The 17,655-nt window shown below is 38.2% G+C and overlaps 1 protein-coding gene across 2 annotated transcripts in view; it reads left to right on the top strand.

Annotated features, from left to right (window-relative positions):
* Window positions 1–17,655, top strand: part of tmem163a (transmembrane protein 163a) — a 60,933-nt gene that overhangs the window by 33,611 nt on the left and 9,667 nt on the right. For both annotated transcript variants that reach the window (XM_017469193.3, XM_047156181.2), the window contains exons 3-6: window positions 5,549–5,592; window positions 6,138–6,229; window positions 6,931–7,027; window positions 16,462–16,573. In XM_017469193.3, coding sequence (XP_017324682.1) covers window positions 5,549–5,592; window positions 6,138–6,229; window positions 6,931–7,027; window positions 16,462–16,573 — 345 coding nt within the window. The remainder of the gene's footprint in view (window positions 1–5,548; window positions 5,593–6,137; window positions 6,230–6,930; window positions 7,028–16,461; window positions 16,574–17,655) is intronic.

Below are 17,655 nucleotides of genomic sequence, written 5' to 3'. Positions count from 1 at the left end.
GCACAGATCACAGCTATGGAGATTACTCTCATATCATCCATATTATGCCTGGAGAATACTGGGAGGATTGTGAGGATTTGTGAGGATTGTGTTGACATGTGTTGACATTGTGAGGATCATGTTGTTTTGATTTTTCCAGTGCTTTCAATACAATTCAGCCATCATTACTTAGGAGAAGGTATTGGGAGCTGGAGTTAACCGCCATCTGGCTGTATGGATCACCAACTATCTCACTGACAGACCACAGTATGTGAGGCTCCAGCACTGTATGTCTGATCTGGTAGTTAGCAGCATGGGAGCATCACAAGGTACAATGCTCGCTCCCTTTCTCTTCACCCTGTACACAGCGGACTTCAGGCATAAAACTAGCAGCTGGCATATGCAGAAGTTCTCTGATGATACTGTCATTGTTGGATGAGTAGCAGAAGAGAATGATCAGGAATTCCGGGAGATCATCGCTGACTTTGTCAACTGGTGTGAGTTAAACCACCTTTACCTCATTGCCAGCAAGACAAAGGAGATGGTGGTCGACCTCTGTAGGAGGCCACCATGGACTACACCAGTGAACATCCAGGGTGTTGACATCGAGAGTGTGGAGACGTACAAATTCCTGAGTGTTCACCTCAACAATAAACTGGACTGGTCCATAAACACAGCTGTCCTGTATAAAAAAGAGCTAAAGTTGTCTCCACCTGCTGAGAAAACTGAGGTCTTTTGGTGTGTGCAGGACAGTAGTCTCCTGGGGAGTCAGGAGCACAGAGAGGGACAGGAAACATCTTAACAAACTGGTGAAGAGGGCTAACTCTGTCCTGGTCTGCCCTCTGGACAGCATAGAGAGGAGAGGAGGGGGAGAGGAGGATGTTAACAAAGCTGCCATCAATCATGGGCAACTCTTCTCACCCCCTGTATGAGACATTAGGTCCCTGAGCAACTTCTTCATCAGCAGACTGCAGCACCCTCAGTGTATGAAGGAGTGCTACCGCAGATCCTTCATCCCTATAGCAGTCAGACTCTTTAATGCAAAAACAACATATTGTGGCACTGCTAGCTGTTTTTGCATCATCAGCCAATACGTTCCAATATCCTGCAATATGAACATTTATTCATTTATTACTTTCTATTGCTCACCCTCTACTGTGAACTGTGCAATATTCCAATTTTCACTTATCTGTATATAAATGAGGTGTTACTCATCTGTATATATCCATGTTCTTACTCATCTGTACTTACATTGAGGTGTTCATAGTGTACATATTACCATTATTATAATTTTTACTGCTATTATTCATATCTATATCTATCTATATATATATATATATATATATATATATATATATATATATATATATATATACACACACACACACACACACACACACACACATAAATAATAGCAGTAATAGCATATATATATATATATATATATATATATATATATATATATATATATATATATATATATATATATATATAATGTATATATGTATATATGTATATATTAGACATTTTTTTCTATTCTGGTCCTGTTTAATGACTATTCTTTCCTATCGGTTTTTTGTGTAATTGAGCTGCTGTAACAAGGGAATTTTTTCCCCAGTGTGGGATCAATAAAGTTTTATCTTATCTTATCTTATCTTACAGTGAGGGAAAAAAAGTATTTGATCCCCTGCTGATTTTGTACATTTGCCCACTGACAAAGAAATGATCAGTCTATAATTTTAATGGTAGATTTATTTGAACAGTGAGAGACAGAATAACAACAAGAAAAATCCAGAAAAAACACGTCAAAAATGTTATAAATTGATTTGCATTTTAATGAGGGAAATAAGTATTTGACCCCCTCTCAATCAGAAAGATTTCTGGCTCCCAGGTGTCTTTTATACAGGTAACGAGCTGAGATTAGGAGCACACTCTTAAAGGGAGTGCTCCTAATCTCAGTTTGTTACCTGTATAAAAGACACCTGTCCACAGAAGCAGTCAATCAGATTCCAAACTCTCCACCATGGCCAAGACCAAAGAGCTCTCCAAGGATGTCAGGGACAAGACTGTAGACCTACACAAGTCTGGAATGGGCTACAAGACCATTGCCAAGCAGCTTGGTGAGAAGGTGACAACAGTTGGTGCGATTATTCTCAAATGGAAGAAACACAAAAGAACTGTCAATCTCCCTCAGCCTGGGGCTCCATGCAAGATCTCACCTCGTGGAGTTGAACAGTGAGGAATCAGCCCAGAACTACACGGGAGGATCTTGTCAATGATCTCAAGGCAGCTGGGACCATAGTCACCAAGAAAACAATTGGTAACACACTACGCCGTGAAGGACTGAAATCTTGCAGCGCCTGCAAGGTCCTCATGCTCAAGAAAGCACATACACATGCCCGTCTGAAGTTTGCCAATGAACATCTGAATGATTCAGGGGATAACTGGGTGAAAGTGTTGTGGTCAGATGAGACCAAAATGGAGCTCTTTGGCATCAACTCAACTCGCCGTGTTTGGAGGAGGAGGAATGCTGCCTATGACCCCAAGAACACCATCCCCACCGTCAAACATGGCGGTGGAAACATTATGCGTTGGGGGTGTTTTTCTGCTAAGGGGACAGGACAACTTCACCGCATCAAAAGGACGATGGACGGGGCCATGTACCGTCAAATCTTGGGTGAGAACCTCCTTCCCTCAGCCAGGGCATTGAAAATGGGTCGTGGATGGGTATTCCAGCATGACAGTGACCCAAAACACACGGCCAAGGCAACAAAGGAGTGGCTCAAGAAGAAGCACATTAAGGTCCTGGAGTGGCCTAGCCAGTCTCCAGACCTTAATCCCATAGAAAATCTGTGGAGGGAGTTGAAGGTTCGAGTTGCCAAACGTCAGCCTCGAAACCTTAATGACTTGGAGAAGATCTGCAAAGAGGAGTGGGACAAAATCCCTCCTGAGATGTGTGCAAACCTGGTGGCCAACTACAAGAAACGTCTGACCTCTGTGATTGCCAACAAGGGTTTTGCCACCAAGTACTAAGTCATGTTTTGCAGAGGGGTCAAATACATATTTCCCTCATTAAAATGCAAATCAATTTATAACATTTTTGACATGCGTTTTTCTGGATTTTTTTTTGTTGTTATTCTGTCTCTCACTGTTCAAATAAATCTACCATTAAAATTATAGACTGATCATTTCTTTGTCAGTGGGCAAACATACAAAATCAGCAGGGGATCAAATACTTTTTTCCCTCACTGTATCTTACTGCACCTTTCCGCTTTCATTAATATAATGGACCTTGTTTTGGTGAAGAATCCATTCCCTCTCTCTCCGAAAGCCAACAACTTGTTAACTTTACCATTATCATATACATATAACATTATCACCAGGTTTTCCACTATGCTTCTCACAGGGTGACTGGCCTATTGCTTTTTAAGATTTTGAGATTACTTGATTTTCCATGTACACTGATTGAGTGACTCTAATGAGTCGGGTACAGGAGAGCTGCAGAATGTAAACTCCCACTTGGAACATGATTATTAGCGGAAGAATAATCAGAAATCATAGTTACTAGAATCTAAAGCTGGGGTTAAAACCCAGGCAGACGAAAACAGAACAGAATGATCATTAAAGGTCCAGAAAGACCTACAAGGAAGTAACTAAAGCCTAGTTGCTAGGCACTTTGTATCTTGATGTAATTCACACATATAATACTTTCCCCTGCAAACACTACATGAACAAGTAAGAAGTCTAACTAATTAACTGTGTGTGTCAGTAAGAGACAAGACTAGAAAACATAAGCATCATGTCAAATAGCATTAAATAGGATTGGATTATTGATTAATTGATTGATTTTTTGATTGATTGATTTCCACAGTATACTTGTCTCAGGTAGATTGTATTAATATTTTGTAATCATTCTTTGTGAGTGTCCGTGGGTTTAAAAAAAAATACATTCAAAATGAGTTCAGAAGACTTGGAGATCTGGTACAACATACAAAATGACCACCATCACTAAACCAGAGGACACAGCTGACGGTTCCATTTCACCTCCTTGTTCACATTACAAAACTCAGTCTCATAATGAACTTCGAAAAGAGCTCATTAACACTAAAAGATTTATTGAGACTGCTAGGAATCCTGTCACCCCAACATATGGTGGACATTATTGCTAATCGGATTCAGCCAGGCCATTACATGCTGTACTGGACCCTGCTGAGGATGCTAGGTTGTTGATAGTGGGTGATGGGAGCAGCAGCAGCGGTAGTTTCCTTTGTCTTGCTGTAAACCTAGAAACTTTCATAAGCCAGCCTATGACTGAACTCAAAATAAATTAGGCACAAATATGTCCTCATCTCAGTGAGAGGGGCACAGGCTCAAACTTCCTGGTGATGCAAGGCCTTCCTAATGCAATGTGTCTGCTTGAGAGTGATGGCCTATTAGATAGAAATAGTCACCACAAATGTCCCCCTCACAGGTGGTGTGTGGCCTCATGGCATGAGATCAGACCATACAAACCAACTGAAACTGACGGTGGTCCATCTAATCACGATATGTTTTTTTCCAGAGGTTCTGAGACATCATAACATACAAGTCTGCTTAGACAATGTTTTGACAGTCATTAAACAATAAAGGCGAAAACAAGGCAGGACTGCTTTCTTTGCCTTGCATGGAAGCTCTTCAGGTAGACCCACACATGGTTACCATCACTGAGAGTGATTTACCTACAGTGGGACAAGTTCAGAAAGGCAAAGATGGAGCTTTTCACCAATTCTAAGTCAACATATTGCCAACTGTGTTTATCCCATCAGAGCCACACAACCCGTTGAGACAGGATGCCCTGGCCCATGTCTGACCCCATTGTCTACTGCATACCTTTCTGTCTCAAGCACTGATTCTTCCCACCTTGCACAGAATTCAGGAACTAGGCCTTGTGGTGCTGAGATGACACCTTGGCAGCTTCTTTCCTGAGTAGACCTGGAAAGTTTTAGCACTGCCAGCCAGATCTCCTGTGCCTGTCAGTTTGGCTCTTTGGGATGAAGCAGGGACTGAGGATTAACTGAGTGATTTAACAATCAAGGAAAACACTCCTAAATGCAAACACCTTGAGTAGGGTATACCTTGCATACCCTTCAACAGAAGCTGCTAAACAGCTCCTCATCTACAGTAAAGATGTGTGAGTGGTCATTGCGCCACATCACTTCACTGTTGTTGGTATTGCTCAGGGGGTTCATACACTTCTTCTGACAAAAGGGTGACTTGCCTACATCCACCATAATTATTTGAGAGGGATATCGTGATTCCACCTTTCCTATCAGTTGACTGTCAGCGGTGGCTCCTGCTTGGTCAGAATGAAAACCTGCATGTAGATAGGCTCTTTGTGGATAAGACTGAATGCCTTTGGTTTATGATAAAATACCTTTAAGATAAAATGCGCAAGAGAGCTCCTTTCTTCAAAACAACACACACAAAAAAGTCCTAATTTCATCAAAACAAAGATAATGTTCCTAAAAATAGATGTAATATGATAAGTATTCATGTGTTAACTGTCTCTTTATTCTCCCCTTTTGTTTAGCTGTATCCTTCATGCGACACAGTGCATCAGCCTTTGGATTTGCTGTAAGTTCTCAATAATTTGCATTTAATATGGCTAGCTAATTTGTTAACTTGTGATGGGTACAAATTTGCCATTGTAACTCACTTACTTTAATTACAACAATGTCATGCTTACATTGTTCATTTGTCAGTTGTCTCAAGCAGGATTTTTGAAACTGACAGATTTGATTAATAGAGTTTAACGAGACAAATTCTTTCATCACGGGTGTCGAAGAGTTTTATATCATGGTAGTGGTAGTATTATTGTGGGATGTGACATCAGGACATAAGATCAGACTCTTTGAAATATTAAATAATGTTAGTTGTCCTATTTAGAGATCATGTCATCATAAGAGTAATTTCAATTAATGTGATAAAATATAAATATATAGTATACCATTTCAAAAGTGCTTAAAAAAAGATACTATCACAATGGCAAATAATGAGGCTATTGCATACCGTATGTGTCACATTCTTCCAGCGTGAAGTCTCTCAATGTTAAGATTCTAGGTCAAAAATCCTATGTTAAGCCTATCTTCTTTACAAATGGCTGACCATTTGAATTTCAGTTTGATGCCACATTAGACGTGCTGTCATCTGTCATCGTGCTCTGGCGCTACAGCAACGCAGCTGCTGTGCATTCAGCCCATAGAGAGTACATGTAAGTACAAAAAGCTACAATATCCCAGAATTAAAATAAAGGTAAACATTATGCACATCTGCCTGTGAGGTGTAGGGGAATTTGAGAACTGTGTAACACTTGGGTAATATGGAATATAGAATATAGAATAGTAATATAGAATATAAGTTTGAAATCAAAGTGATTTTGTTGCTCAAGTAATAGCATTAAAGAATTTAACAGGGATGTAAACATTAAATATTTTTATATCATGATACCAGTCAATCCATTTTTTTTTCCTCAGGCATTTATAATTACTGCTATTCTAGTCTTTTTGGCCCATAATGACTTTAAGAGGTGTCAAGTATACAACTTAAAGACAGAGAAAATGTCCTTTTCTCCCAAATGAGGCAGAGTGAGAGTGGAGTCGTAATGGAGAAGAATGAACACCAGGCTCCGTCCTGAATGCTGAACAGTTGGTGCCCATTGGCTGAATGTCACAGACAGGATATGTGCTTTTGGGCTGCTTATTGAGAGCAGGACTGATAGACCTGTGTCCAGCATATCTAGCTTTTTTTTTAATCATGGAAGCAGTAATACTTTAAAATAGGAACAAACGCTAGAAGGGGAATGCAGGGAAATTCTATGGAAAATGCTTTACGGCTTTGATGATCTAATTGTTTATTGTTTAATTGTCCTGCTAGGATTTAGTCATTTTAAATGAATTTTATCACCATCATCAGAGCCTGTGTGATACTGGGGGTCATTTTCATCTTGTCCTCCATGTGTATCCTGGGCAAAGCCATTCATGATCTGTCCACCAAGCTCCTGCCTGAAGTGGTGAGTGAATAACATAACACATTGCATCACATCACATCACATCACATCACATCACATGTCCTTCATTTTAAACCTGTATAAAATAGAATAATAATTACAAAATAAAACACTAAGGAAGCGATCTGCATATATTAAATGACTATTGTGTAACCTGCAAATCAGGTTTACTGTCAAAATTTACAGACTTTCAGCTCTTTGCAATGAACAAATCAAACAAAAGCAATTGAAATAGTTCAATACAATGAATGCTTCAAGTGGTTTCCCAAAATTCAACTGAAAATGCTTTCTGCATATAATGATTTCTCCAGTTTCAAAATTATTCAAACCGCTGAATAGAATCCCTCACAACAGCACAAATATGTAAAACAGGTGTTGTCTCAAGCACACTTGATGCAACTAATAAAGGGCTTCATTAGTTGCACCAGGTGTGCTTGAGCTGGAACACATGAAATACTTGAACTGGCTAGAGGCAGAAAATGCATGAAATACCTGGGCGGGGCAGAAAAAGGAAGCTATCAACGGCTGCAACCAGATTTCTGAAAAGGCAGGTTGTGAAAAACCCTTGAGCAACCTGCAGAAAGACTTGGTGGCAACAGACACTGAGGTTTCAGTGAGCACAGAAAGGTGCGCACTAAATGCAGAAGGTTTCCATGCCAGAACTCCAAGATGTACAGTAAACCATTACTGACCCAAAAGTACAAGAAAAGTCAGCTCACACTTATATAAATAAGCCACAGAAGTTTTGGAATTCTGTTCTGTGGAGCGATGAACAAAATTGGAACTTTCTGGCACAATGGATCAGCGGTATGTCTGGAGGAAGAAGAATGAAGAAAGAACACTCTGTCCACAGTCAAGCATGGTGGTGGCTCGGTGATGCTCTGGGGCTGCTTTGCATCCTCAGGCACTGGAAACCTGCAGCATGTGGAAGGCAAGATGTATTCATTGACATATCAGGAAATGCTAGGAGAAAACTTCAGGCCATCTGTGAGGAGGCTGAAGCTTGGGCGACATTCGACCTTCCAACAGGACAATGATCCCAAGCATACCTCAAATTCCACCAAGGCTTGGTTGCAATAAACCTGATTTGCAATGGGGATTGAATAATTTTTCTGTAAAACTTATATACCTTGTGTGTGTGTGCATATATATATGTGTAACGCATATATATATATATATATATATATATATATATATATATATATATATATAAATATATATATATATATATATATATATATTTATATATATATATATATATATATATATATATATATATATGTGTGTGTGTGTGTATATATATATATATATATATATGTCATATATATTTGTGTGTGTGTGTGTGTATATATATATATATATATATATATATATATATATATATATATATATATATATATAGTATTTGTTTTGCACCATATTCCTCTACTTGGCAACCAGTATTTTGTAGCACTAACTGCCTCCATACAAACAAGTTCTCATGTCTAGCCTCAAAGGTTTGGCATTTCTGCAGTGTGGCTTAGCAATCCAACACCAGCTACAGTTTTCTTATGGCCTAAAACCATCTAATTAGTGATGCAGCACAGCTCCAGGCATTCAAAATTCATTCTCTGGTTAGTGTTTGAAGAGAGAAAAAAATTAGGCAGAATGGTATATGTGAGAAAGAAAGCAACAGAAACCTGTTTTCATTCCCAAAGCTGCTGCTCAGACCAAGCAAGAAAACAAATCAGGGTGTTCTTTGCCCACATTTGGATAATTTAAAAGCTGAGACTAAATATAGCAACAATATATTACATTCTTTTTCTGAAGTATGGGACACATTTTTTTCCTACACTCCTTTAATCTCCTCAGACTATAAAATGGTAATGAGAATGAGATGCAGTGCTCTTGAGTCAAAGAGACTTTGCTACAGCAGTGCAGATCCGTCTTCATTATTCCAAATGAGTCTTTACCTTATTAATTCATCAGGCCATGATCCCAGAGAACCTTGTTTCATCCTAGAGTGATCAATGAAGTTTCCACCATTTTGATTTAGTTCTCTAGATGCAGAAGGCAGTCTTGTTATCTCGATTGATTCTACATTGTGTTCTATTTTCTAATATAATACATACTGACAAATTGTAGATTATAAAATATTTCAGTATGTCTCCAACAGAATATAATGAAGGCCATTGCACAAAGTGTTAATGAGCCTCAGAGTCACTCAATCAAGGTTGGTTTAGTAAACTGTAAATGGAAGAGTAAAACTAATTTATTGTAAGTTGTAAGCACCAATACTAAATTTCTCAGTGATATCGGCCGGTACCCATAGTTCTGCTTTTTATGCCTTCTTTTAAATGAATAATAATTAATTCCACAATTCTGAAGGAAATGCAAATAAAAACTTTATTCTCTCCATTTCAACAAGTTGTTTCACAGTAACTGGTCTCATAAACATTAACACATTACTCAAAATAACATTAACACATGAACTAAATTCTGAAGATTAAAGTAAGACTTCTTAATTTGTTGAATGTTATTAATTCATATTAACATTGACTGAATTGTAAAAAAAAAACCTCCTGTTAGGCTTCACACTCACTCACCACAAACAAAAGCATTTCTACATCACTGACATCAAACTGGTAATATATATCATCAACTTTTTTATATATTAACATTAACTGGATATGAAATACACTACTCTACAAATATATTTTTCCGTGCAATATATACTTTTTTGTCAACTCATCTTCATTTAAATCTTTCAACGGTGCACTGGCCCTTTACTGCAGCGTGGCAAAAAATAAATAAATAAAATTAGACTCGACACTGATACTCCCGCTTCACTGCTGCTCACTTCCGGTGTAAAATTTTATCAGTGCAGAGTTTATAGACCTTACAAAGTTCAGTTTTGTCGTCATTCCACACAAGAGACAAATTCCTTACAAACAGCACGAAATCGATGTGTTTTCCCGCCCTCTTTTTATTGACAGAATATAATCAGCCCTGATCATCTGATGTTTTTAAACTATCAGCCAATGGTTGATTGCATGAAAAATAGCCTAATCGGTATAAGCCGATACATCGGTGCATCTCTAATTTTAAGCACTTCAAATTAATAAATTTAGATTGTTGAATATTGAGGGTAGGGGTAGGGAGGGTATTCCAGTCAAAAAATATGCTGATTGGCATTTTCAAATTGTCTGTAGTGTGTGAATGTGTGTGTGATTTTGCCCTGCGATGGGTTGGCACCCCATCCGTCCCCCGCCTTGTGCCACGAGTTTCCTGGGATAGGCACCCCGTGACCCTATGTAGGATAAGTGTATGGAAACTGGATTGATGGATGGAGGAGTTTGCATGTTCTCCCCGTGCTGCGGGGATTTCCTCCTGGTACTCTGGTTTCCTCCCCCAGTCCAAAGACATACATGGTAGGCTTATTGGCGTGTCTAAAGTGTCCGTAGTGTATGAATGGGTGTGTGAGTGTGTATGCGATTGTGCCCTGCGATGGACTTGTTTCAGTAAATATATTCCCAATGAGGAGATTCACATGAAATTTCACCAGACTTTGGTATTAACTCAAGAAATCCACACATATAAAGGAATCCAAACGTTAAAGTACATAAATTAAATTATGTGTAATAAAGTGGAATGACACAGGAAAAACGTATTGAACACGCTAACTGAAACTTATTTAATACTTAGTGGAGAAGCCTTTGTTTATAGTGACAGCTTCCAGATGCTTCCTGTATGAAAAAATTAATCGGCTGCAGTATTCAGGTGTGATTTTGGACCATTCTTCTAAATATATTGTCTTTAAATGTTGTTCAATTGGATTCAATTAAGGTGATTGACTGGGCCATTCTAACACCTTGATTTTTTTCTCTGAAAGCAATTGAGAGTTTCCTTTGCTGTATGCTTTGGATCTGTGTCCTGCTTGAAGGTCCACCCACATCTCATCGTCATCATCATGGTGGATGGCAGCAGATTTTTCTCAAGAATCTATCGGTAAAGGTCTACATTCATCGTTCCTTCAATTACATGAAGTCTGCCAGTACCATGCAATGAAAAACAACCCCACACCATGATGCTTCCACCTCCAAACTTCACTGTTGGTATAGTGTTGTAAGGGTGATGTGCAGTGCCATTTCTTCTCCAAACATGGTGTGTAGTATGACAGCCAAAAAGTTCAGTTTTGCTCCAGTCTGACCGGACTACATTCTCTCAGTATTTCATAGGCTTGTGCAAATGAGTTTAAACAAGCTTCAAAATACTTTCTTTAGTAATGGAGTCTTGGGGGTGAGAGTGAGAAGTGGAGTGCATTGTCTATTGTTTTCTCTGTGACGATGGCACCTGCTGCCTCCAAGTGTTTCTGGAGCTCTTTCTGAGTGGTCCTTGGCTCTTGGGCTACTCTTCTGTCTATTCTTTTGACTCCCTGGTCAGAAATCTTGTGAGGAGCTCCTGTGCATGGCCAGTTGATGACGGAGTGATGTTGCTTCCACTTGCAGATAATGGCCCCAATGGTGCTTATTGGAGGATTCATTTGTCTGTATCCGATTCCATAAACATGTTTTGCAACAATAAGGTTACGAAGGTCTTGGGAGAGCTATTTGTTTTCTTTCATCTCTATGACCTTTTAATTTTTTCATTGTAGTGTGGCTGGACAATTGCAAAGCCTTAAGTGTCCAAATAATCAACATCAAATTTATTCCATCATTATAGCTTGATGGCAAAGAGTAGGACAATTTAAATGTCTCTATCAGTTCCCTAATTTTTCATCCATCGTAATGTACACATACACTATATAGCCAAAGGTTTGTGGTAACCTGACCATCACACCATATGTGAATCTTCTCCAAACTGTAGCCACAAAGTTGGAAGCATACAACTGGAACCAAGAGGCCCAACCTGTTCCAGCATGACAATGCCCTATGTACAAAGTCAGCTCCATGAAGACATGGTTTGCCAAGGTTGGATTGGAAGATCTTCATTGTCCTGAATAGAGCCCAGACCTCAACCCCACTGAACACCTTCGGAATAAACTGGAACACCGACAGCACCCCAGATCTCTCAGCCAACATCAGTACCTAGTGGAGTCTAGTGGAAAGCCTTCCTGAAGATTGGAGATTATTATAACAGCAAAGGGACTAAATCTTGAATGGGATGTTTAACAGGCACAAATAACTATGATGGTCATGTGTTCACAAACTTTTGGCCAAGGCGTTTTAAAGACTACAAACCTGAAGAGTGTTTTCATTGAGAGATTAAGCTATTCATATTTTTTCCTTGTGTGTAAAAATGTATGATTTTTTTTTTCAAATTATATTTTTTTTAAAGCAGATTTGTTTCCTGTTACATTTGTTATTGTTTCCTCCCCTTAATCTTCTAAATTAAAGGCTATTACAATGCTAAAATTGCATGCAAATTGCAGCAATTCCTGACCAGGCCTCTTATTCATTGAAACTCCCATTAAACCACATTTACACAGGCTACTGAGCATGATTGAGAGTCCTGCAGAATAGCTGCAACCTCAGCCACTTCAGTTCTTTTCATTTGATTAATCCAAAATGCCTCTCTATGTGACACTGAATGTTTGATTGACATAATCAATGTGTTATGTATTAAGCGACATGTCAAAATGAATCTATTGAATAGCTGTTCAAGACACTTAATCAAATTGGAGCGGATTTATTTATTTAGACAAAGTCTTCACAAGACTGGTTCCTCTCGCCTGCTTGTAGCTTCTGCACCAGTGACACACTTTTTTTAAACTGCTCTGGATAGTCTGACATGGATAGACTAAATATTTGCACTTCCCAGAAATGTTTATTCCCAAGTCTCACCCTTGCTTCACAGGATAATCTGAACTGCATACTGTTGACTTGTGAGCTGCTGCTGTAATCATAAAAGACAGTGGTGCTCATGCTATAATTGGTTATAATACCACTATCTAGTGTCACCCAGAAGAGGGTGGTTTCCATTTTGAGTCATGGTTCCTCTCAAGGTTTCTTCCCTATTTCTTCTCAGGGAGTTTTTCCTTGCCACCTTCGCCTCTGGCTTGCTCAGTGGGGATCTAAATCTGCAGCTACACACAGCTGGATTTCTGTAAAGCTTTTTTGTGATATTGTCTATTGCTAAAAGTGCTATACAAATAAAATTGACTGATGTATTGAAATAATAATAATAATAATAATAATAATAATAATAATAATAATAATAAACTCATAAAAGAGAAATACCTTGCTTAAGAAACACTTAGACCTCCAAGTTTGGGACAGGTTTGTAATAGAGGGACATCCAAAATAAAATAAAAAAAAAAGAAGAAGTTTTGACATGAGCATTTGAGCTAAGTCTTTGTTCAGTTCAACAAAATTACTTTTTTTTTTTTTTTTTTTTTTAACCACAAACACAAGTATGAAAGCCTGCCAGACAAGACTCAGACTCAGAGAACAACCTAGTGCAGATTAATAATGTAGGACTGGAATAGGTTTCTTGGCTGTTGTGTGGGAGGGTGGTAGACACATTCGTTCAAGCTAGGAGAGACGACAGGGGAAAACAGTTTACTCCCACAGGGACTGTGATTTCAGATTTTGATGGATGTGCTGTAGAAGTAAACCAAGTACCTTTGCTTAGTTGTGTTTAATGAGTGTTAATCTAGTTCAGTCTGACACATCATTGTCAACCGTGGAGATTTTCAGCTGTTAACAAACAGATTTCACTGGTCCTTTTTCCTCCTTACCAGCAATCAGCCTTTATCACATCAAGGTTGTGTGCTTCTTGTTATGCTGTCTTTCTTCAACACCAGAGGATTCGCACTGATAACAGCCTCTTCTGTGCATTCTTTATCACCTTTTGGCCCAGAGAGATTTACAGAGGTGTTGAGTATGCAAGTGAAGGACGGAGAAAATGTGCTGTCCTTGTGTATGTTTCAGCGCAAGAGATAAATGGAGTTGTAATAGAGGAGAAAGCAATGCCGAGCTCTGTCCCAAATGGTAAACAGTTGGTGCATGCCAAAGAATAGGTAGATCAATGTTATGGATGGATCAGAAACAAACTACTATATATACTTTAGGATTCTTTTATATTTTCTCTTTCGTGACATATATTTTAACAGAGATGCATTTAAGCCTGTGTTTGACTGCAACTGTAACACCCATATGATCAACTGAGCGTCCACCTCCACCCAAGGATGGCAAGTGTACATATATGAAATGCAAAATACTATCCTGTCATAGCAAAAAACAGGATGTAATTTACTTTAATATTTGCAGACTTCTTTGTATTTAAAACACATACTGTATAGTGACATCGTGAGAACTGCAGATCATACAATTTTTACAGTAGGCGCTCGCACCAAATCTGCTGTATGGCTAGAACTTTTTTTAAGCACAGATGACTTATCAAAGGCAGAACTTTCAGCTTTTAATTCGTCTCCATTTCCTCCCAAGCTGACTAATCTGGCAGGACATGGACACAAATGGAACAGCCAATTTGTAAAACCAAACATTCAGTATCATTGATTGACATTCATTGATTAGACCACAAGTGGGGCTCCTTAAGAATACCTAATATTAGCATTACCCATCATCAAATGCTAATATTATCAACTGAAATAGCACTTGATACATATCATACATATAATACATATTTCTGTATTATAAAATCAGTGTGTTATTTCAAAACATTCCTCAGTTGCAATATTTTGTGGGTTTTTATTTTGTTCACAACCTTTATATGTTCACATTCACATAACTATATTGGCGGGGTCCAAAAGACTGAGACCACATTAAAAATCTGGGATTTATTATTACAAATTTATTTTCATTTAAATTTGGAAAGTATAGAACTTTCTGTTTCATTTAAACAGAAAGTAGAATTTTGAAATATGTAAATCAAAGAATGTAAATATTTAATATTCAGGATTCTGCATTATTTCTCGGTCCCTATTTAAATGTAAGGAAATGTGTGATATTGAGCGTGTTTATGGCTTTGTAAAAAAAAACCCTCAGATTTTCCTCATGTCTAATCTCTACTGCTGAAGCACGCTTTCAGACGACACTCTGATCAAATTTAGATTTGATCTAAAATGGATCGTAAGGTTTTACACAAACGTGTGGACTCACTGTCATTAAAGCAAAAAGGGGACGTACCAAATATTAAGAAACTCAGAAATTCATGTAAATATTCCAAAGATTTTACTTTTCACTCAAGCTTTTGTCAATAATATAATTTGCAATGAAAATTGTTGCATTAAATTAGAAAAGAATGCAAAATAGAATAGAATTTTCAGACTTGATTAGTTATTGATAGCATTTTGTCCATTGTTCATCAGTTTATCATGTTTTTTACATTGATATAAATGCTAGATAGTGTCATGTATTTACTGTAATGGAGGTTAGGACAGATGCAAGTGCAGATAAGAGCTTTTAATAATCATTCAAATCATAAGATAATAGTGTGGTGAAAAACAGGCAATGGGTCAGGCGATCTGCAAACAGGCATAAACGAGGCAAGGCAAGAACCGAGAACGAGAAACCAGAAACAAGATCAAAGAACATGAATTAAAAACGAGGAACAGGGTACAAACGCGTGGTATGGTGATAACACTCAATACTTCGCAAAGAGTGAAAGCCTCGAAAATCCTTTTGAACTGTAGTGTGATTGTGTGTGAGATTGGTTGCAGGTGTGCGTGATTAGAATGAATGAGTGTTCTGGGAATTGCAGTCCATGGTGGCCATGTTTGTAGGCCGCAGTGCAGGATGGGAAACGTAGTCACTGGTTTGCTGTGACATGACAGGTAGTCTAAGTGGTTATATTTCATCCTTAATATTATACAATTTGTTTTATTTTTTCTCCTGTGCCAATATTTCTTTGGTGCTACTTGGAAAGCGTATGTACAGTAAATCAATAAATCTGTCTGTTTTCCATGGTTATTGTGGTAAAAACATATAATACTAAATAAAAGTTTAAAAAGCAAGCAAACAGAACAAAACTGACTAAATTGACTGCTGCCTTTCGTGACCCTGAAATGATTATTGAGCTCATGAATAATGAGATGCTTTAGCCTTTTCTAACAGCTAACAGAGCAAACAGGAAACTTTAGGAAAGGAAAATTAACAGACAGCAGTGTTTTTAAACTCTTCTCAGCAGTGTCAGCTTTCTGTGCATGCCTTTTGTTCCTTCTGTATCTCCTCCAACACTTGACTCACCTCATTAGTCCATTAGCCTCTTTATGAGCAGGGAGCAGGGAAAACTAATATGTGAAGCAAAGCAAGAAATATCAAGCAGTGTGGAATCCTTAAGATCCATTAAAATCCATTAGACATCACACATCACATTAATATGCTGCAGCAACTGATATAGATATTATGTCATACCTCAATCATGTACATTTATACACTGTTTTAGTGCTACATAAAAGTCAGTAAAAGACTAAATATATATTTTTTTACTTTCAGGATGATTTCCTCTTCAGTGTATCTATTGTTAGTGGGGTACTGTGTGTCATTCTGGCCATTGCCAAATTCATGCTGGGGAGGGTGTTGACCAGCAGAGCTCTGATCACTGACGGTAGGTAAAAATATGCACACACACACACACACACACACACACACACACACACACACACACACACACACACACACACACACACACACACACACACTCTACAGCAACTACAACTCCAGCACTAAAACACGAAAATGGAATTACATTTTTCACTGAACTGATTGTGTCCCTCACAAACCTCTTCCTCCACCACTAGTTCACAGTTAGCTGTACCCTCAAAAATTAACACTCTCTGTGTTCTGACACCCTCACTCCACGCCTGATCCTAAATTTCTCCCAAAACCTCAAGTATCCAGTTACAGAAATGAGTAGTTAACCTACTTAGGGATAAAGCAACGGCTCTTGGTAATGAAGGCTGGTAACACTTTATTTAAAGAACATGTGTTAGAGGTTAATTAAGGTCTTGTTCTTCGTTCAGTAAATTAGACAGTTGTAAATGTTTTAATAACTACGAATTAGACTTTAATTTGAATTAGTCATTAATACTACAAAGTTGTCTATGTCCTTAAAGCAAAGTTTTAGTTATCCCTAATTAGAAACTAAAAAGCACAAAGGAAGTTTATACAGTGTATACTACATATCATTAGTATTAGTGCCTTCAGAATACTCGACTACATTAGAACATTCAGGCGTAACATGTTGCCAATTATGCACTAATAAACTGAATAATGAATTTTCACACAACACATTCTCAATTATTAACCAATACAAATGTTCATGAACAACAGTTTATGAATTAGTTTAATTCAAATGCTGTTCAGTATGCATTGCAACACACTGACTGTTTTATGGTGAGGGTGGGAGTGGTGTTACATGATTGCAGAGAGCTTGGCCAGAACTCTGCTCTCCAACAACATCTCCACTGTGTCCAGTCTAGAGCTGAGCCAGCCCTCTTAATGACCTTATTGAATCTGTTAGTGGCCTTTCCTGTGATGCTGCTGCTTCAGCACACAAGTGCATAAAGATGCCACAGAATGTGCACAGCAGGTTTCCATGTACACCAAAGGACCTCAGCCTCTGCTGAATATACAGTTGGCTCTGGCTCTTCTTGTAGAGGCTGTCCATGATTACTCTCTATCCCAACT

Source organism: Ictalurus punctatus, chromosome 6 (assembly GCF_001660625.3).
Source record: "Ictalurus punctatus breed USDA103 chromosome 6, Coco_2.0, whole genome shotgun sequence".
Classification (NCBI taxonomy): Eukaryota; Metazoa; Chordata; class Actinopteri; order Siluriformes; family Ictaluridae; genus Ictalurus; species Ictalurus punctatus.
The sequence above is the reverse complement of the archived record's forward strand: the minus strand, read 5'-3'. Positions and strand labels throughout refer to the sequence as shown.